Raw genomic sequence first — 21,285 nt, forward strand, 5'->3', positions numbered from 1 at the left:
TAACAAACGAAAATAACTGAGCAGAAATGAAAACTGAAGGCTTGGTAACCTTGCGTAGGGGTGGAAGCTGAACACAGTACTCTCATATTGCGAGACAGACACTCTGCTCATATGTCAGGAAGGCTCATTGCTTCAAGCTGAGCAAAGGTAAACCTACTGAACGCGTGATGCAAACAGGGCCTGACAACGTAATCGTGTTCTGCTCTTAAAGGCAATGCTCAATTAAGCGCCTCAGATTTAGAGCATCCTCCACGGGATTAGCCATGACGATGGATTGGATCGTGGTGATGACACGTTTCATAGCATGTACAGTTGGAAATAGGTAAAACACAATAAAACGACCGCTCGCAACATCCAATGACTTCTACGCTTCGTAAAGCTACTGCACTTAGTTGTATAAGCCCAAAAGTATTTAGAGATACCGCGTAGAACCACATTGTACCAGAAAGACTTACCACACACACCCTCACTCCTTGGCTCCAATTTTTGCAAGAACAAACATCTTTAAACTTAGTTATTTCCCTAGAACTATCACTGAGTAGATTTCTTTGAACTTGCACATTTTCGCAGCCAGCGATATTGTCAAAAAGTTGGAGTGTGGTAAATTGTTGTATTGACTGCACTTCGCTCGTAATGGAGTTTTGACTTGTATGTGATTTGTCTGTACAGCCTTATTGTATGTGTTTTAATGTTTTTCACGGATGCCCCTCCTTCTTGGACCATGCATTTGTATGGCCTGCAGGATTTTAAAAATAAATAAATAAACACTGCTTATTGGCTTCCGACGCTTACGTCAACGCGATTAAACTAACAAAAAATAACTTTTTGTCTACCACATTACCAACTATATTGAAAACGAGTGTTAAGAAATTCTGGCGCGTTATACACCTGGCGAATGACCCATTAATTAGACTACAAGGTGCCTCCGCTAAACTTATCTCCAGTAATCTTTGTGCTTCCGTGCTGAATGACACATTCGTTGAAAGCTTTTCCTCCCCTTCAAGCGTTAATTTGCCTTACATACAGCACCACAGGTTCCCAACAATATCACCTATAACAATCGATCCACCTGGCATAGCCAAATTAATTGACTCTTTAAAAAATGATTCTTCACCTGGCTTCGATGCGATTAGCGCTAAATTCCTAAAAAATACTTGTGCTTATAGTTCAGTTATACTAACCAAACTTTTTCAACAGTCACTCGACACAGCAAGCCTTCCTAACGACTGGAAAATTGGGAAGGTGGTTCCAATTCACAAGTCCGGTGGTAAGCACTCCCCTCAAAACTTTCGTCCCATTTCGCTCACAAGCACATGCTGCAAATTACTAGAACATATCATTTTCAAACATGTCGTTACCTTTCTCGATGAGAAGCCATTTTTCACACCTGCGCAACATGGTTTTCGTCAAACATACTTATGTGAAACTCAATTACTGGCCTTTACTGATAAGCTATACCGCATACTTGACAACTCATCATTTGCTGACTGCATTTTTTTTTATTTTTCCAAAGCTTTTGATAAGGTATGTCATAAATTGCTGCTACATAAATTGAGCCATCTTAATTTCAATCCTAACGTCTTCGACTGGATTAAATCTTTCCTTCTTAACCATTGGCAATTTGTACATGCTAATGACACTAATTCACCGATTACTAACGTGCTATCTGGTGTTCCTTGGACCCCTCCTATTCTTAATCTATATTAATGACCTTCCTTCTGCCATATCCTCTAACATTCACCTTTTTGCTGACGATTGTGTAATATTTCGGGAAATAAATAACGTTAACGATACTGACACTCTCCAGTCAGACCTCAATTTGGTGTCAGACTTTACAGAATTTGGTGTCAGTCTTTACTTTGCAATCAAGACCTATGAAATGACTAAAAAAAATTAATCGGCACAAAAATATGATGCACTGCCTTATGTAAGTGAACTATTACATGTTTACGCAGTAACCAACATATTTTCTTTCCTGTACCTAAACGCGAATAGTAGAGATAGTCAGAAAATTCACGATGACGCGTCGATACTGCCGGAAACCACTCAAATCTTTTATTTGTTCTTTTTCAAAGCTGCCGGCATGCGACCTTATCACTGTGACTCCAGCGCGCGGATAGTTTCTGCATTCTTTGTTCACGCTCATTGTCGCGAGACGCCGCTTTATCAGTTTCTTGTCGCGAGAGATGCGTCGAGATGTGTATCAACGATTCCGGCCACTCACGTGTGTTTTCTGCAATGTTTGAGGCTGTGCTAGTCACCGTTTGCAACTTTATCAAGATGTTTCCTAGCTGCCTTTAAATTGAACCTTGATGGGTGCGACGGGCATTCGTAATTCTACAATCAGCGAGCCCGTTCACTGGAATCGCCACCATCGAGTTGTGCAGTTATTTCGAGGGCGCAAGACAGCCCAATAAAGAGTTAATTTCAGTGCTTCTACACCTGTCTGTTCATTTGTGAACATGGCCTTGTCACCGCCACGTGACATCTGGTGGAGGTGCTGAATCCCGACACCGTGACGTACCCCGAAGATGGGGCCCGTCGAGCAGAAAGCACCCTTGGTTTTCGTCCAACCCATGAACCCCCTAGCTTCCAAGGATGACCGGACATGGATGCAGAAGACTGGCTTGGCCTGTTCGAACGTGTGGCAATGTTCAACGCCTGGAACGACGAAGCGAAGCTAAGGCAAGTCTACTTTTCTCTTGAAGGATCTGCCTGTATACGACTCGAAAATCACGAGGCAGCTTTGAAAGATTGGGAGATTTTCAAAACGAGTTTTTGACGGCCTTATTCAAGACTTCAACTCCCAAATGAGCCTGTCCTGGCTTACGTTGAGGAGATGAAGCGCCTTTTCGCCGTGCCGACCTTAACATGACCGAAGGGGAGAAGGTGAGATTTTTGATACGAGGTGTTAAAGAGTCGCTTTTCGCAGGACTTGTGAGAAATCCGCCAAAGGGAAGCGTCCACCATGGAGATCGAATGCGCCACTATGATTGACCACTACTAGCCTGTGCAAGCCAGTACAGCAGTGCATCAACGAGCGGAGACATTCTTTGGGACCTTATACACGAAGTTGTCCGTGAAGAGCTTCACCGACTGCTACCACGACCTTAACAGCCTCAAGTAGCGCCTTACGGACATCATCCGCGCTGAGGTACAGCAGGCCTTTGGTACAATGCGAACCCAGACTGCCGCTCCTGAGCAACCACCAGCAGTGAGCTACGCCGGCGCGCTACATAGCTCGCCCTCCATGACGTGCGATGCCAAGCTCCCGTTGCTTCCACCCTGTTTCCGAACGCTGCCCCTGGGGCCCCGGCCACCAACCCTACGACCAATGCCAAAGCCCCAGGAAATGAGATGCCTGGAAGACTTCCAATAACCGCCCACTATGCTTTCATTGCGGTGAGGCCGGCCACATTTTAAGCCACTGCCCTTACAGATGCATCGGCCTGCCCGGCTTCATTATCGACGCCCCATGACCCTGTCCTGGCGAACGACCACAAGAAATCGAACATTACTTGCGCAGGGCAGAGCCACCAAGCCGTCGATACCGCTTCCCATCGCCGTACAACACCCGGTTTGCGTCGCTGGGCCGCGGTTACGTGCAAGGAAGGTCCCCTAGCCCCCGTAGGGGAAACTAAACGGAGCATCCTCTGCAGGTAAGGCTGCTCAACGGCGAAAAACCGAAGATCCTCCGGCGACGATGGCACCACTTTTACGACGACACATCCTATGAACACTATCACGACGATCACGCGCACAGGCTATAAAGTGACACCGCCGCTACGTACGACAACACAACCAGAGTGCAAGCCAACACCGCCAACACAACGGCGTGCCCTGATTGTGACCTCAATAAACGACAGAGCCGAGATCGGACACTAAGGCCCACGTGCAATGCGAGGACGCGAACAAGCAACCTTGAAGTTGCTGTCGACCGTCGCACAGTCAACACCCTAGTAGATATCGGAGCTGACTATTCCGTCATCAGTGGAGCGTTCGCCGCCCAGCTCAAGAAAGTGACGACCATTTTTGATGGCCCGCTAATCCGCACCGCTGGTGGTAACCTTATTACGCCGTCTGGGATATGCACCGCAAGAGTGACAGTAAATGGACGTACAGTAGACTCCCGTTAAGACGAACTCGCTTAAGATGAACCCTCTTTTAAGATGAACAGTAGAGGTCGTTTGTTTGGTTCTCCATAGAGTCAATGCAAAAAAAAATCCGCTTAAGATGAACACTTTGCTATCGCTAATCGGTTAAGATGAATTTTCACGGCCGGCCGCACCCCACCCGCGCAGCTTACTCGACCGTCCGAGCAGCGCTTCAGCGGAAAGAAAAAAAAAAAAAGCTTTTCAGTGCCACGACCATCCGTGCCGCCAATGCACGCAGACCCAAGCACGTCGGCGTCACATCGGCGTTGGAAATGCGATTCTACGAAGGCGGAAGAGTGCCGCTGCTCGTCCTCTCCCACCGTTCCCCCGCTCACTCCTTTTGTCCCCGCAGTAGAAGTAGGTTCGCGTTTCGCGTTGTGCCGGCTGTCTTGGTACGACCTCGGGCAAGGACGAAAAAGAGCATGCGCGGCCTGGCCAGCAAAACTAGCGAAACGCGGGAAAAAAAATGGTGAGAAGAAAAAGCAGCCAATGACGTTTCCCAATGGTGATCACGTGATAGTGTCGTCATGCCAGTGCTACCAAGCTCCGCGCCTTTGCTGACCGCCAACGACGCCTACTACGCAGTGCACAGATCCATTGTTCGTGGCGGGTGTGCGCGTCGTGTCCCGCAATTTTCTACCAGGCTGTACGCTGTCACCTCGTGGTGTGCGCTGTTTGTTTTCGTGCGCGCCGTGTTCACCGTGTTGCTACTATTGTTGTCAACAGTCCCGGACACGGCCACGTCGCCGGACTTCTTGCCATCCGACTGAGTTTCTGCCAGCGAATACAACGGCGAAGCTGCAGCCTATGGACTAGGGAGTAATAAGTAGCTTGAAGAGGCACTATCGTCGCTCTCTGCTGCAAAGGATGCTGATTTGCATGGAGAGCAGTAAGGAGTACACAGTTAACCTGTTAAGTGCTGTCCACTTACTGACGAGCGCCTGGGAGCAGGTTACTCAAGCCACTACTGCCAACGCCTTCCGCCATGCAGGATTTGTGGCGCTTAGTGATTGCTCAGTGCAGAATGACTGCGATACTACGAATGAGGACCACACTGCGAACTTGGAGGATAGAAGCATTGTTTCTGCGCTGAGCAGTAAGGGTGTGTTCATTGACATCAGTGCGTATGTCAGCATTGACGAAAGTGTGGAAACGTGTAGGGCTGACACACTGGACACTCTGATTGAAGAAGTGCTTGACCTACCATCGGAAACTGCTGCTGAAGATGACAGCTTGAATGTTATGCCTGAATCTGCACTAGTTACCTGTGATGCAGCTGATGCCTGCCTAGACACTTTAGTGCAGTTTTTTGAAGTGTGAGGGCACTGAAGGGTATCTTCAAAAGTTAAGCGAGATGTCTGCTTTTGTAGCAGGCCGTCGATTTTCATGACAGACACAAAAAAAAATAACAGACTGGGTAACAGTCAACAATGCTTGATGCCTTACTACTGCAACGTGTAGTAGACAATCATTAGTCCAATAAATGCTTGTATCGCAGTTTATTTTCCTGAAAGGCCATTTTATTCATTTGTTCTCATATACGAGGTATTTGGACACACTCTGCATGCTCAAACATCATTTTTGGAAGCACTTCTGATTAGACGAACTTCTGATAAGGCGAACAATTTTCATGGTCCCTTGGAGTTCGTCTTAAAGGGAGTCTACTGTACTTATCCTACAAGCTTCGTGGTCCTACACAACTGCTCGTGAGACGTTCTTCTAGGTATGGATTTTCTCAATGAGCATTGGGCGATCATAGACCTTCGCTCAAAACTCCTCAAGCTTTCAACGGACAATGCCATACCCTCTGCGATGACACACCACATCGCTCTAAACATCCTTGACAGAGACTTGACCGTGCCGCCCTAATCAAGTGTCGTTGCCTGCGTGGGCCACACAGACATCGAACCCGCCAAAGGCGTCATCAAGGAAAGCACCCAGCTGCTTTTGGAAAGAGGACTCTGAATCGCAAGAGGTGTCGCCCATATCAGAGGAGGACAGGCTCAAGTGCTGGTGACGAACTTCACAGAAGAATACCGGCATCTTAACAAAGGCACGACGATCGCTTTCCTTGAAGAGCTATCGGACAGTCGAGATTTCTTTGCCCTTCCCGGCCAACCCGAAGACGATACACCTAACCTATACAAGCCGCCCACGTTCGATATCAACACAGCACTACCGCGAGACAGGCATGACTGGATTCGCGGTCTTCTTGAAAGCTACAACAAGCGCTTTTCTTCAGCATCAAAGGTTCGACAGACTATGTGGCAAAGCACCGCATTATCACAAGCAAACACGCCCGCCCTCTTCGTCAAATCTCCTAGTGTGTATCGCCGCGAGAACGCCAAGCCATTTGTGAGCAAGTCGACGAAATGCTTCATGACGTCATTTAGCCATCTAAGAGCCCCTGGGCAGCACCAGTCATCTTAGTGAAGAAGAAAGACGGCACAGTTAGCTTCTGCGTCAATTACCGCCGCTTGAACAATGTAACAAAAGATGTCTACCCGCTGCCTCGCATTGATGACACTCTAGACAGTCTCTGCAATGCTAGGTATTTCTTGTCCATGGACTTGAAGAGCAGGCAAATTGAGGTCGATGAAAGAGACCGAGAGAAGACAGCGTTCATAACACAAGACAGCATTCATAACACCAGATGGCCTCTTCGAATTCAAGGTAATGCCATTTGGCTAACAGGTCCACGCCAACTACATTCCAATGAGTAATGAACACTATCTTGGCTGGCGTGAAGTGGCAAATTTGTTTGGTATACTTGAACGTCGCCATCTTTTCGTCAAACTTTGAAGACCACCTGAAACGGCTGCAGACAGTGCTGGACGCCATCAAGGTATCGGGACTAACATTAAAACCAGAGAAATGCCCCTTCACCTACGAGGAACTGCAGTTCCTAGGTCACATCGTTAGCAATGATGGCATTTGCCCAGATCCGGAGAAAACAGCTGCGATCGCACAGTTTCCACTGCCTGCTGACAAGACAGCTGCGTGTAGATTCCTTGGGCTGTGCGCTTACTATCGACGATTTGTCAAAACTTTTCGTGCATCGCCGAACCGTTGATGTAGCTTACAAAGGCTGACGTACCTTTTAAATGGGAAGCACCACAAGGAGAAGCCTTCGACAAACTTAAGCACCGCCTACAGTCCCCTCTTGTCCTTGGCCACTTTGATGAAAATGCCGAGACCGAAATTCGTACCGACGCGAGCAGTGTTGGTGTAGGCGCCGCTCTCATTCAGAAGAGTGCCGGAGAGGAGAATGTAATCGCCTACACTAGCAGGTCCCTCTCAAAAGCCGAAGTCAATTACTTGACGACCGAGAAAGAGTGCCTCGCAATCGTCTGGGCCACTTGAAAGTTCCGTCCATACCTATATGGTCAACCATTCAAGGTGGCAAGCGATCACCCTGCGCCCTGCTGGATAGCTAATTTGAAAGACCCCTCCAGCCGCCTTGCCCAATGGAGCTTACGACTTCAAGAATTTGACATGACCGTAGTCCATAAGTCGGGCCGCAAGCATTCCAACGCAGACTGTTTATCCCACACTCCCGTCGACGCTCCCCCGAAAGACGATGACTACGCCTTTTTAGGACCGGTAAGCGGTTTTGCACAACAGCAGCGATCAGATCCTCAGCTGAAACTTGGAAGGCAAGACCGCTTCCCCTCTTGCCGTGTTTAGGCGTGAGTTGTCGTCATTCGGCTTAAGCAATGACGTCCTCGTAAAAGAAAACTTTGCTTCCAACAAGACCGCACAGCTTCTTGCGGTGCCTAAAAGCCTCAGGCAGAAAATTCTTCATGCGTTGCACGATGAGCCAACCGCAGGGCATCTAGGGATTGCGCGCACGTTGCATCGAATCCAAGAGAAGTACTACTGGCTGCGACTGCCTGCCGATGTTGCCCATTACGTGAAAATGTGCCGTGAGTGCCAGCGACACAAAATGCCACCGATCAGACCAGCTGGACTACTGAATCCGATACCGCCCACAACCCTGCCTTTCAACGAATTGGGATGGATCTCCTTGGCCCCTTTCCATCTTCATCTACGGGTGACAACTGGATCATCGTGGCCACTGACTATGTTACCCGCTACGCCGAAGCAAAAGCACTACCCAATGGTACCGCGGCAGAAGTCGCCAAGTTTTTTGTCAAACAAATTCTTCTGCGACACGGCGTCACAGAAGTGCTCATCACAAACAAGGGAACGGTATTTACGGCAGAGCTGACAAGCGACCCTGGAATACAACCATACAAGCCACCGACGAAAAACTGCGTACCATCCTCAGACCAAAGGACTAATGGAGCGTCTCAACAAAACGATCGCAGACATGATTGCAATGTACGTCGATGCCGAACACAAGACATGGGACGCCATTCTACCCTAAGTCATCTTCGCTTATAACACCGCCGTCCAGGAGACAAGCAGGTCGACCCCGTTCAGCCCTGTGTACGGCAAGGAGCCCACAATGATACTCGACGCAATGCTTCCGCTCGTAACCAATGAGGAAAACCTGGATGTCGCTGCCTATCTTCAGCGTGCAGAGGAAACCCTACGACTCACCTGGCTGCGCATTAAAGACCAGCAACGCACAGACGCCCGACGATACAACTTGCGACGACGCGACGCAGAGTACAGCCTGAGAGACCAAGTGTGGGTGGTTTGGATGCCAATACGCAGCCGCGGGCTGAGTGAATAGCTCTTGCGGTGGTACTTCGGCCCATACACAGTCCTTCGATGCATCGGACAGCTTAACTACGAGGTCATCCCCGACGGCAAAACCACATCGCAGCGGGGCCGGGCGCGCCCAGAAGTCGTCCATGTTGTGTGCCTGAAACCTTATCACGTGCGCTAAAGCCTTAGTTCTTTTAATTTTTAGTATTTTGGTTACCTCTCTGTGTTTAATTTGTAAGCATCGAGGCGATGAACTTTTAATGGGGGTAATGCCGCGCACTATTCAAGTATTTTACTTGTTCTTTTTTGACAGCCACCGGCATGCTGCCTTATCACTGTGATTCCAGCGCGCAGATAGTTTCTGCATTCTTTGTTAGCTCAAGTTCGTTGTCGCGAAACACCGCTTATCAGTTTCCCGTTGCGCAAGATGCGTCGTGATGTGTCTTGAAGATTCCGGCCACTCGCGTGTGTTTTCTGCAATGTTCGAGGTTGTGCTAGTCACTGTTTGCGGCTTTATCTAGATGTTTTTTTTTGCAGCCTTTAAGTTGAACGTTGACGGGTGCAACGAGCTTTCGTAATTCGACGACCAGCGGGCATGTTTTCTGCTACCACCGCCACCGAGTTGTTCAGTTATTTTAAGGGCACAAGTGAGCCCAATAAACAGTTAATTTCAGTACTTCTACGCCTGTGTGTTTATCTGTGATCATGACATTGCCACATTCACGTGACAACATTGTTCCAAGTGCTTTCATATCAAAATATAAGACAGGAACAACAAGCGGCTTGTTAGCGCAGAGCGAACTCAAACAGTACACTCTCGGTCGTATTGCTTGTCGAGCTGGGATGAGTAAACACAATCTCCAGTGTGTTTTTTTTAGAGCCTTCGAACATTTACCCAAGGAAAAACTATTGCTGAACACGCCCCGTAGTTTGTGTCAAAGTGTATTGGCAGCGGACGCTGTTTATGAAATGATGCAAATGCCACAAGGAAATGAACTCACGACGCGGCAGTTGCATAGCAACACACAGCTAGCAGATGACGTGGCCGGCTTAACCCCCGGATGTACTGATCAACTACACCACCAGTAGCGTGGCCATCGTTTTGCACGCTGCCTATAGGTGGTGCACAGAGTGCGTAGTCTGCTCGCATTTTTCTGCTGAGCGCGAGAAATTTCTAGGCAGTCCGAGAAAGCAGTATGAGCCACTGGACAGCATCACCCATGCTGCATTCCCAGAAGGTCCAAGGAGTAAGACAACTCTTCGAATTCTTTTGAAGTCCCTGTCCTGGAGCTGCAGTGGGAGCTATATATTGTTTAGAATATGCAACACAGGCAGAGCAACTGCCAACATGTTCTTGCCCCCAAAAGACATGTTACAGGACACCACTTGAAGTTCCACAAATCAAGGTTGCCATGACAACAAAAAGAGCTAAGCAGTTGAGCATACAAATTCCAACAACCACACCTATATATCATATTCATCGTGCAATAAAGGCAGGTGCTCAGATTCACACCAATTGGCTAACTGGAGTGTCATTGATAAAGTTACCTATGTGTAATCCACTCCCCATTAAAAAATGCATGCCAGAATGTAAAGTTAGCGTGCCATCATCTGTGTATATGTATTTCTAGAAGCTCGTATAGCTTGTATCATCTCCCTCCTAAGTTTGTCAGTTGAAGTGAAGGTAGTGAATTGCGAAAAAACTGCACCGGCCCCTCCTTCCCGGGAGGGCGCGGCCGCTCAACGCTAGCAGTGTGCTCTCTGCTTGTAAAAGATGTGTGAGCCCCCCCCCTCCACATGATATTCTTTGTTCAACTATTCGCGAGGGTGGTTCTGCCATCTGTTGTAACTTGGGAGAAGTTTTTTTATCATCCTCGCATTGTGTCTACTACTAGATGTCAATTCAAAGGGTGTGCGGCACTACCCTTCACGGGCTTGCTCATGACTACCAGTGGCATGCCAAAGTCACTGCACTGTCCTATCTCTCTCTCCCTTTAACCTTGTGCTTGCAATTACCACTTCTATTTCAAACGGGCGGCTGAAAGTGCTCCCTCCTTGTGGGTGCATCACTCTGGGAACTCAAAGGGCAAATAGTGCAGTACTGGTCCACGCTTCCCCATAATGGACCCACACAATCAAAGACGCCAGGAATACTAGAAAGCTGCACTAACACAGTTATCACTTTGGAGACATAACACCATGGCCACCTCACTCCACTGAAGAAGGTTGCATGGAGTATGCCCACCCTCTAAACAACCTAACATCTTCCTGCCCATATTCATTCCTACGATAGCCTGCTAACGGTGGTTTCAGTCATAGTTTTTCTTAAAAAAGTTAACTGACATAAAAGCCATTGCCTGTAAAACTGGAAACAAGTGTAGCCGTATGGCTTGACTTGGGGGGGATGTTAATGAGTAAATGCTCTTTTATTATGAAACTATGCAAAATATGCTCACTGAAGGAAAGATAGACCAGCAAGCTTTCTGCACTTTCCTGGCACAAAGGATTCAGTACTGCATACAGTGTGAATCAGTAAACGAGTTCCGGTTAAAAAGGGGATAAGTCAGGTTTAAGTCAGCTAACAAATAACACTAACCAGATTTTCGAGGACATGTGTGGATTCCCTTGGTAGCATTGAAGAGGTGAAATGCCTGGCAAGCTTTCTTGTCCGGATTCCAAGCGCACTTAATGCCAGTTGCTGATGTAATGCACTTCTCAGGGGTGGAAAAGCTCCGACATGACCCTGCAAAATCCACTCATGACATATTAAACAAGTTTAAGGGGGGGCTAAAGGGTCCACTTTTGAACTCGATTTGAACAAAATTTTCAGGAAAGGCTTATCTTTGTCTTATTAGAATGCATTATAAGTTTCATCACCATAACAGAAATCCAAAAAGAGTTGCAGCTGTCATAATGAGAAATTAAGTGTGTTAGTTTAGGAAAACTATCATTTTAAAAATCATGAAGGTGTGCTAACCTTTCATGCTTAGATAACTTCTAGGTGGTTCGTTGTGCAGGATAAGGCCGATTGCAGGTTGTTTATGACATTTAAAAAAATATCTAATTAAATTTCACACATTTGAGAGAATACTTACGAATGCAAAAAGCACCTTATCTCGTTTGCAACAAAATTTTAGTCCAGAAACCACATTAAAAACAGCCTTTGGTGAAAGAGCTTGAAAATGGTAGTTTTCCTGGTTGTGCACTTGCAAAAAGTGCTATTGTATTTCAAAGATTGCAGAACATGCTATTCAAATTTAGGGCATAAATTAATAAATCAAAGTGGCCTGATGCATACATTGGTCTGTCCTTTTCAATATGACATTGCTCTGTGGTGACTGCTCCAAGTCACCTTTTTTTTTTCTGCAGCTTTATAGCTGTCTAGAGCCCTTGTCTCTGCTCCTGAAATGCTTCCCTTGGTTACTTGCTGGGCATGCCTCTTTGTCTAGGCTCCGTATTCTACCTCCAGCTTGTTGAGCACTTTGGTTACACAGGCTCCCAGTGGTGCAAAAACAGCGTTCAAAGGTTACGTGCTGCGTTTTAGTTAGTCCAAGCTTCCATTTTGGTTTACCAGCTAATTTGCTGTTGCCCCTGCCCAAAATTTGCTTTACTTTGTTTTTCTTTTTAGCTGTCTGCTATTCTCCCAACAGCAAGTCCTTTTTGGCTAGAGAGCACAAAAATGTAAGCCTTCTAACTTGGGGATACACTCCGCATTCAGTTTATTGCCCGCCATGGGGCTGCATCTTGAAATCAGCATCGATACGTGCTTTCAGTGGTGAGCACACCCAATCTCGTAAAAGAAATAGCTTAATCTTTCTACGACACAGATGACAACCAAACTTGGCGAGGTGTTTCCTGCACAATCCAAAACAGCAAAAATTTAGAAACATGTCTTTTTTTTTTTTTTGGTCAAATTTGTGATTTTAGCCCCGCATCCCACTTAAAGATGTCAAGCTCACATAAAAATTAGAGAGTTCCCTTAATAACATACCTGGTGTAAATTTGACGATACCGGTCAGCATTTGGCCATTAAATCCACCAAAAATGTACATTGACCTGCAGGAAAAGAAGAAATAAAACAGGGCAAGAAGTAGGTAGCCCAGGGCCAATTTTTTTCTGTCACTCTTTGTACACTTTTATATACAGTGGAAATGTATCGGTACTCGAGACAAAATTTTGTTACTATACAAGCCAATGTTACAGCTGATTAGTACGCCTTCTCTCAGTTCTAAAAGGGGAAGTGAAAGAATACTTAAACCACTATATCTATCGTTTAAAGAAACATTACCATACACACTATGCTGTTTACATTGCCATTATGTACACTGGTTTATCCAGGCATTAATCCATATAAATTTGGCCACACTGAACAAGACTCTGCCACAATCATTATTCCTATAAATTTGCCTTGTGCAATTTTACAATGTTACAAACAATGTTACCAGTGTGAAAAACAAAGAGCATATCTGAAGCCACTATATTCATGAATACTAAATAAAACGCGTATAATTAAATCTGTGAGGTGAAGTGAACACCCTTCAGAGAGCTGCAGTTTGCATTACCATTGAACGGTGCAGCCCAATATGTTGTTTTTATTACTCTGAAGCTGTGTTGAGCTATAAGAGATGCTACAGTGAAGGGTTCCAAATTCGTTTCGGCTAAAATGTGGCCGTCAGAGCAAGGATCTGGCCCCATGACTTTGGGCTCAGCAGAGACACCATAGCCACTGCAGTGGATCTTGAGAATGTGAGTGGTCGGAAAGTTATGTCAGATATGGGGATGCCCTGTGACAGAAATGACTCAAAGGTCTATGTTGGCATGCTAGGAAATATATGATGAGGGCAACGACAGCAAGCCTTGTGCTGCCATCTGAACAGAAGCCATTAAAAACTTGATGCAATCAATTTGCTGAGGCATTATGGCAGCCTGCAATGTCAGCAAAGTGCCATGAATGCTGCGCAGGCACATGAACACTGCATAATGCCAGTTAAGAGTGTTAATCACATGACATGCTACTACAATCCACCAATTCCTGCTAAGTATGATGCAGAAGGAGTGGCGATGCAAAGTGGACATTAAGGCCCTAACAGCCTCATAACAAAATGGCACGTAGCAAACAAACAGCCTATCTTCAAAGAAGTACATTTTGACGGAACAAAACGAGTTCTAATTTAAGCGAGTTCACTGCATGCTGGTTTAATTATTAACCAAAAGAATAGAAATTCAATATTTAGGTCAATGCCTTCAATCAAAGAATAAGAATAAGCATTACAGAGTACCCTCCACCCCTTTAGGAATTTGAAAGGGAATGCCAATACTTAAGCATGCCACCTTCAGCATGAACAAGCACAGCATTTTGAACAAAAACTAGGGGTGTGTGAATACTGAAATTTTCTAATACGAATCGAAAACGAATATGGGAAAAAAAATAAGCCTTCGAATATGAAGTATCTGATCAGTGCAAAAAAAATATTATGACTTTAAAAACAGCAAACACTCTCCATCTTATTTTTTATTTGTAAATAAAGGTAAACTAGAATTGCATACAGGCAGATACCCTACAAAAAAACCGTATAAATATTGTACAGGATTTCTACACCCCTTTTTCTGCAGGAAGACCTGTATCATAAAACTAGGTGGAGCTGTCATATCTTTGCTGAATACAGCAAACTTGTTAATTTGGCCTTTCAAGGTACCAGAAAAAATGTCCCAATTATTTGAAAGCTAGAATTTTCAAATAGGCCTGAAAAAACTGTTCAAAACCATTCGCATCACAGTAATTTTATTTGATTAACACCTGTACAATAGGTGTCATCATTTCAGATGCCAACGAAGTGAGATTTTGTCACAGTTTCGTCAAGTGCTTTACTTTGCGCATACTGTCAGGAAGGCCCTCAGGCCCTCTTCACAAAAGGAAAGGCCGCTCTTCACAAAATGGCCCCATCACTTTTTGAGGATGCTTCACTACACATCCCACGCGGTCAAGCATTGCGGTGAAGCAAGCAATGCAGGGGATCTGTGGTAAATCTGTGGTAAAATTTTCTGTGCATTCGGTAATTTTAGAATATTTGGAAATTCCGATATCAACTTTTCGAATAAGAATCAATTAACAAAACAAAAAACATATTCGATACATACTCGAAATTTCGAATATTCACACTTCCCTAACAAAAACCTTTGCAAGTGAGTTACAGACAATGCAATCACTCACTCGTTGTAAACCACAGCAGAGTGACCAAAACGCTCTAGCTGGAGGTAGGATGATGAAGGCACAGACAACGTCTGCCATGAGTCACACTCTACAGAGAGGGAAATGGAGGAAACAAGACATTGCAAAAGCCAGACACCCCTGTACCGTGACTATTATGCTACTTTCTCTACCTCTCCTGTTCACAAAGATGCAAGTGAATGCATGTGGGCATATGTCATGAATAAACAAGTTCATGTGCTCATCAAGCTGTTAACAAATAATGAACATAATGCTATCGATCCCGCATATATCTAACTCGAAGGGCATTGCGAAATTGTTCATACAGATAATTCAATACACAAAACATGGCAACAGATAAGCGTGTCTGTAACCCAGATGCGTGAATACGGTGCACACATGCTAGCGTTCCTGCAGCGCACTGCCTGCCACATTGCTAGCATACTGGCCGCACACCGCCTGCTGGATGCCGCTAGGCCCACTTCTGCATTGAGGATACACAATCAGAGATGTAATTCTGTTTCCAACAGGCTATAAATGCATTGAAATTAAGCTACAGCCAAAGCAGGCCACGCAGGAGCCACCGACTGGCTTCACCGCATGACAACCACTGATTGCCTGCTTTTTCGCATGAAAGCAGCGTTGCTATGAAAATAGAGAGCTTTAGTACTGGGTACGTAAGCATACGCAGAACCATTGCGTACGTAGGCGGCCTGCGTGCTGCTTACTGCGCATGCGTCATATGCAGCATGATTCTTGCGTACTGCGTATACGTTGCTTGCATACGCAGAAATCCCTACCTCAGTGTGCGTTTGCTGAACCGTCTGCGTGTTGCTCTAGCAGACGGACAGTTGGTCGTCTGCTGCTGTGCACGGTTCCTTTTTCGTGCCGAGCGATGACTACCTTCAGATTAAAAACTTGTATCATTTGAGCGGCCGCAATTAAGAGGGAACGTTGAAGCTCTCGGAAGACCGGACAGTAGATTTCAGGAGTATGTAGGCCTTTACAATGCAGATTCATCGAGGCGCGAATTAAGTATTGTTTGGCTCCAAAAAAGCCGTAGCATATTTTTTCATACTTTTCTTTTCTCAAAACATTCACTAACTTTTAATTATCTGCCGTGTTCACTGGTGCTGGCCTAAACCAGAAAATTAATTTGGTAAGTTTTCTTTGCATATGTTTATATGGGCCACGCTCCCGACTTTTACGGCATATGTTTCATGGCATTTTAAATATACTCCGCCTCTCTAATGAGACTTCGTATAGTTTCGAAGTGTGTTCTCTGAGGTTCATAGTTACTTTTTGCACTGAATAATGACATCAGAGGTGCACTGTGAACTCCGAAAACTGCTTTGACATGATATCGTTTCTCTCGGCCCAACGGTTTGCATCTTCGAATTTAAGTTTTGCACGGGGTTGTATTGTTAATTTTTGCTTTCAACTACGTTTGCAAGGGGTAATGTCCCTATTCGGTCAAAGTTATTCATTATATCCCCATTCTCTGCAACAATGACCACCAAAAGCAGTACCTTTGCAGCATGGGTTCATCTGTCGCTTGTCGGAAAAACAAAAAAGCCGGAGTTCCTGCACTGGAAATTTCAGTTTTTGGATGGCTGCGAGATGGCACTACACAGGCCACTGCGCTTGCTGCGTTAGCTCTCGGACCCCTGCGTACGTATGCGCTTCTGCCCTATTAAAATTCTTTCTGCGGCATGTACGCGACCATGCCGTAGCGTTTCGCAAAATATGTGGGCTGTGCATATGTAGCGCTCACTACGCAGTACTAAAACTCTCTAAGCCTGTCAAACACAGCCCACATGCACCTTGCCACACGGTTTTACAGTGCAAGGATGCCGACCTGGCTCTAGTGCACAAAACTTGATCGTGAGAGCACCACAGGAGAAGTACTACTTGCAGGCGCGCCCTGCAATTTTCTGAATGGGACTTCAATAAATGCGAACAACAATGCTATACTATTTCATTGGATATTCAAGGATTACAGTTTGATATAAGCAATAGTTGTATATAGTCCAGGTTCAATATAGCCAGGACAAACAGAAGTAGTAAGCCAAGAACTAAGTTGAATAGCAGTTCTATATGCTGCTCCTGGCATTCCAATACCGTACTAGTAAGGACAAGAATTCAATAAAAAATCCACAAAAGCTTACTGGAGCAGCACACTAGGCATGACAACTGACCTATGTCATAGGCAAGAAGGTCAGCAGAGAAGCACTTGTCACCCGTGCTAAAAGCAGTGTCATTGTGGGTGTTGCCACCAAATACAAGCATCATTCGATGCAGCAGCACTGCACTATGCAGGTAGCGGTGAGAGGCGCTGGGTGCCAACAGTGTCCTGCAATGATAGCACAATATGGAAGACTGCTTAGCAATAGGAACTAACGACTGCCTTCATGCAAAATGTAACCAAGACCCTGCTCTTACATGCATCACAACTCACTATAAACACCAAGTAAACAGAGCTGCATACTACCACATGAATTCCTAAAAGACACACCGATGATGGCACAAGCCATCAGTGCCAAAGCAAACACATTAAGAACACAAAACAATGGTAGGATGCATTCTATAATGCAACAGACTCTAGAATGCAAGAAACCTTTATTGCATTTCCTAGAAATCTGGAGCTCTTGCAAGCAACGTTTCCGATTGTAACGAAAACTGGGACAATGCTCAAGTACCTAAGAGTTGACGTGATAGCATTGCCATGTAGACATTATGCATTGTTGCTAATCGATTGTCTAAATTAGTTGCCAATTAGTATTCCTCATTCACAGTACTGAGTAGTAGTGCTTAGTAGCAGTGCTATATGGGAGGACTGCTTAGCAGTGCTAATTAGTGGCCTTAATTTTAACTAGTTCTTGCTGTAATGCAATGTGTGGCCCCTGTCTACTCTACAGGTAAATAAGACCTCTAAACTATCACATTGAATGAACGCTCAGTGAGGTAGTATGCCTGATTCATGACCCAAGAGAAATGGCTCGAATCACTAGACTGCCTTTTTCTTTTACATGAAGTGCTTCTCTTTCTTCAGAGGTACTTTGTAATGCTGTTTGGCTAAAGTTGCCACCCAATGGATGGTGTCACAACCCTGCAGAACCTCCTGCCAATGCCATGTGGTCTTGTGACATCACACAGCCCAATTGGCACTCAGCCACATAACCTGCCAAATGGCCAAGCCACTAGCCAAATCGGGCTACAAGTGGTAAAAAGGTTACAATGTCATGCGACTTGGCAGAGCACCGATTGGTCAACAGAGTATGTGCTTCTCCGGCCAATCAGGGATTTTCGTGACAGGACACCATTCTTCTCGGAATGTGAATTTGAATGCTATCCCATTAACGGGACATCAGGAGCTGTCTCCACCAGCATACATGTGCAACACTTGAGAAGGGAGCAGTGACACCCTTCTCACTGCACAGTCACCTCTCTCACCATGTGATTATGACAGTGCATAGCGGGTGGAATTCTGGCAAGAAGTATAGAGCTTTGACAGTCTTGGAAGAAGAGGGCTCAGTAGTGATGACATCAGTGATTTGAACAGGACGGCACGCAATGGATGTCAAGCTTCGACAGACACACAGTAGACTGATACAGTGGACGATGAAAAATTGGTTAACTGTACACTGCTCCCTCTGAGCTTTCACTTTATGCAGTATAGCACAAACATTGCATAGATTTTTGCTGTCGCCACCCTGCTTCGCTCAGTTTCTCTTCTACTAGTGAGCCATAGCTCGCGATCGTTGTCTCCTACTACACTGGCTCAATGGCTAGGGCACTAATCTCCCGAACCTGAGTATGTGGATACGATCCCGGCTGTGGTGGCCATTTTGATGAAGGCGATACACGAGGTGCTCGGGTACAATGTGATGTCAGTGCACATTAAAGAATTCCAAATAGTCTAAATTAATCCGAAGCCCTCCACAACGGCCTCCCTCAGAGCCCCGTCATTTTGAAATGTTAAACCCTCTACACTACAACATTGTGATAGTTCCATATATCTACATGTCTTACTATTTCATTATAAAGTAAAAACTCGTCAATTCAAACATCACGGGACCAGGGGGAAAGTTCGAATTATCTATTGAATGCCCTCCAAAAAACTGACAACTGACAACAAGGGTAAATTTGTGGTGCAAAATTGGGCAATGGTCACCTGCTTTCTAGACTAGAACAGCGCGGCAATGACATTTTTCATGTTTAAATCAAAGTTTTATTCTATGCACTGTCGGAAGCGTCAAAGCAGAAGTGCTCGAACATGGTAAGGGCCTCTCCAGTATCCTTCACAGTGCGACATGGTCGCGGCAGTGCCCCTTCACAAGCAGCCCGCGTCGCATGTGAGCCTTCATGACACGACGCACTGAACGGCACTTGACGAGTGCACATTTAGGGTGCAGCAGAGGAACTATGATAAAAACGCGCAAAAAACCCACTACTGCTACCCAAAACGCAGTGCAACTGCAATCACTTAGTTGGCTGATGTGCAACCAATGGCCGACTTTGAAGTGGGCTGGTGAAGGGCTCATAAAAGTGAAACCAAAACCAAGTAGTCTGCTTATTACTGGAGGTGAGGTCGATTTTGTTTCATCACACTTGCCGTTGCACACACGTCAAAGGTGCTTGGTCAACTGCACAACATGTAGTTTAGGCTTGAGGAGTGCTATTTTGACGATCGCCAACAGTGCCATGCAATCGTACCAGCACACGGCCTAACCAGTGCCAAAACTAAGGTGGCCGTCCAGCACCTTGGCCTTAAATGGACGTCGGCTGAGACCCATATTTCCAAGCTAATGGGGGTTAATGATCATTTAGCTGAAAGTCTTGGTGGTCACACGGAGCAGACAGCAAGCAGCCGCCACCACAGCCGCCGCCCCCCTACTTTCCGGCGCTGGTGACCACTTAGATGGTTATGGCGCCAGTTAGGCTTGCATGGTTTTACCTGGTTTTGTCTTCTGTCCCCGGTTTCGACACATGCAGCCTCATAACTATGCCATCCTATCACGGGGCATTTGACTGGCCATGTGCTAGGCATCAGGGTGCCCAGACACGACAGCGCGCAGTTCGAATTATCAGCAGCGGAATCTACTTTCATTTAAATCAACGGGCTTGTTTTGTACACAGACCTCTATGGAGCTTGGCTGCAACAAGTCGTGTAGTTAGAATTATCGAGGTTCCACTTAACGAGCTTTCACGGCCAAAAGAACACGACGACACATGAAAACTATATTACCCTTCAAATTTTGAACCTCTTCCAAAAGCCTAGTGAATACTCACCAGGTGCGTTCATGTGGCTGGTACGAGTACAGGTAATCTACCACAACACCTGTGGTTGTCTGTGAATGGTAACCTCCAAACACCAAAATCTGGCGCCTGATGGGGTCATAAACACTTGAGTGGCCATAGCCACCTTTTACAATGGCTCCCTTTGCTTGGACAATTTCCCATTTATTGGTACCTGCGTGAAGAAAGAGAATACTGTAATGCTAATTCAAACCTAATTAGTGTTAATCCTTAAAACCCAAGTGTAACTTCACTCTTTCAAAAGCACCCCAGGACAGGAGAGAATTCACTATAATGACAAAAGATATGGCACTCCCACTCCAAGCAACCATCCTATACTGAAGAGAAAAATGTTAAAAGTGCAAAGATATACATGACATGAGATCTAAATTTCTTAAACAAAATGAAAAAAAAAAAAAAAAAAAAAGATATCACTTATGTCACAGTCAGGCAAATGTATATTTCTCATACACTTAAGAAATAAGCATACAAAATGTCTTGGAACAACATCTTCACATAGACCTTCTAACATAAAATTTTTCTTAGTTGTAACTGCATGTGACAATGCTCCTCGGTGATGCACCATATAATGACGACACTATTGCCTATTGTTGCCACTGGTGCACCTGCACGAAGCGACAAGAATCTGCGATAGAGCAATGCATCTTCACTATTACTCTATTAGCACCGTTTCATTGTTCGGTCACCTCGGACACCACTATGGAAGTATAGTTATGTTAGTACCCAATTTTTAAGACTAAACAGCATGGTTTACAATAAAAGCACCCATGAAAATTCTTCTGTTAATGCATCATCACATTACTGGAACAGGCACAGTGACGTGCCAAACTATACTGTGACCTCTCTCACTCTTTTCTATAACAATTAATAATATATAGCCCACCACAGCCTTTCTTATCCATTGTTCCTACCAAGCTTGCACTGAAC

At 45.5% G+C, this 21,285-nt stretch overlaps 1 protein-coding gene across 2 annotated transcripts in view; it reads right to left on the reverse strand.

Annotated features, from left to right (window-relative positions):
- dsd (attractin-like protein dsd) overlaps positions 1-21,285 on the reverse strand; it is a 153,137-nt gene that overhangs the window by 103,455 nt on the left and 28,397 nt on the right. For both annotated transcript variants that reach the window (XM_084591538.1, XM_084591539.1), the window contains 5 exons: positions 20,332-20,512; positions 17,238-17,392; positions 15,043-15,130; positions 12,823-12,887; positions 11,428-11,574 (listed from right to left, as the gene is read on the reverse strand). In XM_084591538.1, coding sequence (XP_084447664.1) covers positions 11,428-11,574; positions 12,823-12,887; positions 15,043-15,130; positions 17,238-17,392; positions 20,332-20,512 — 636 coding nt within the window. The remainder of the gene's footprint in view (positions 1-11,427; positions 11,575-12,822; positions 12,888-15,042; positions 15,131-17,237; positions 17,393-20,331; positions 20,513-21,285) is intronic.

The sequence above is a fragment of the Amblyomma maculatum genome, chromosome 1 (assembly GCF_055883805.1).
Source record: "Amblyomma maculatum isolate TAMU_Amacu chromosome 1, ASM5588380v1, whole genome shotgun sequence".
In the NCBI taxonomy this organism is placed as follows: Eukaryota; Metazoa; Arthropoda; class Arachnida; order Ixodida; family Ixodidae; genus Amblyomma; species Amblyomma maculatum.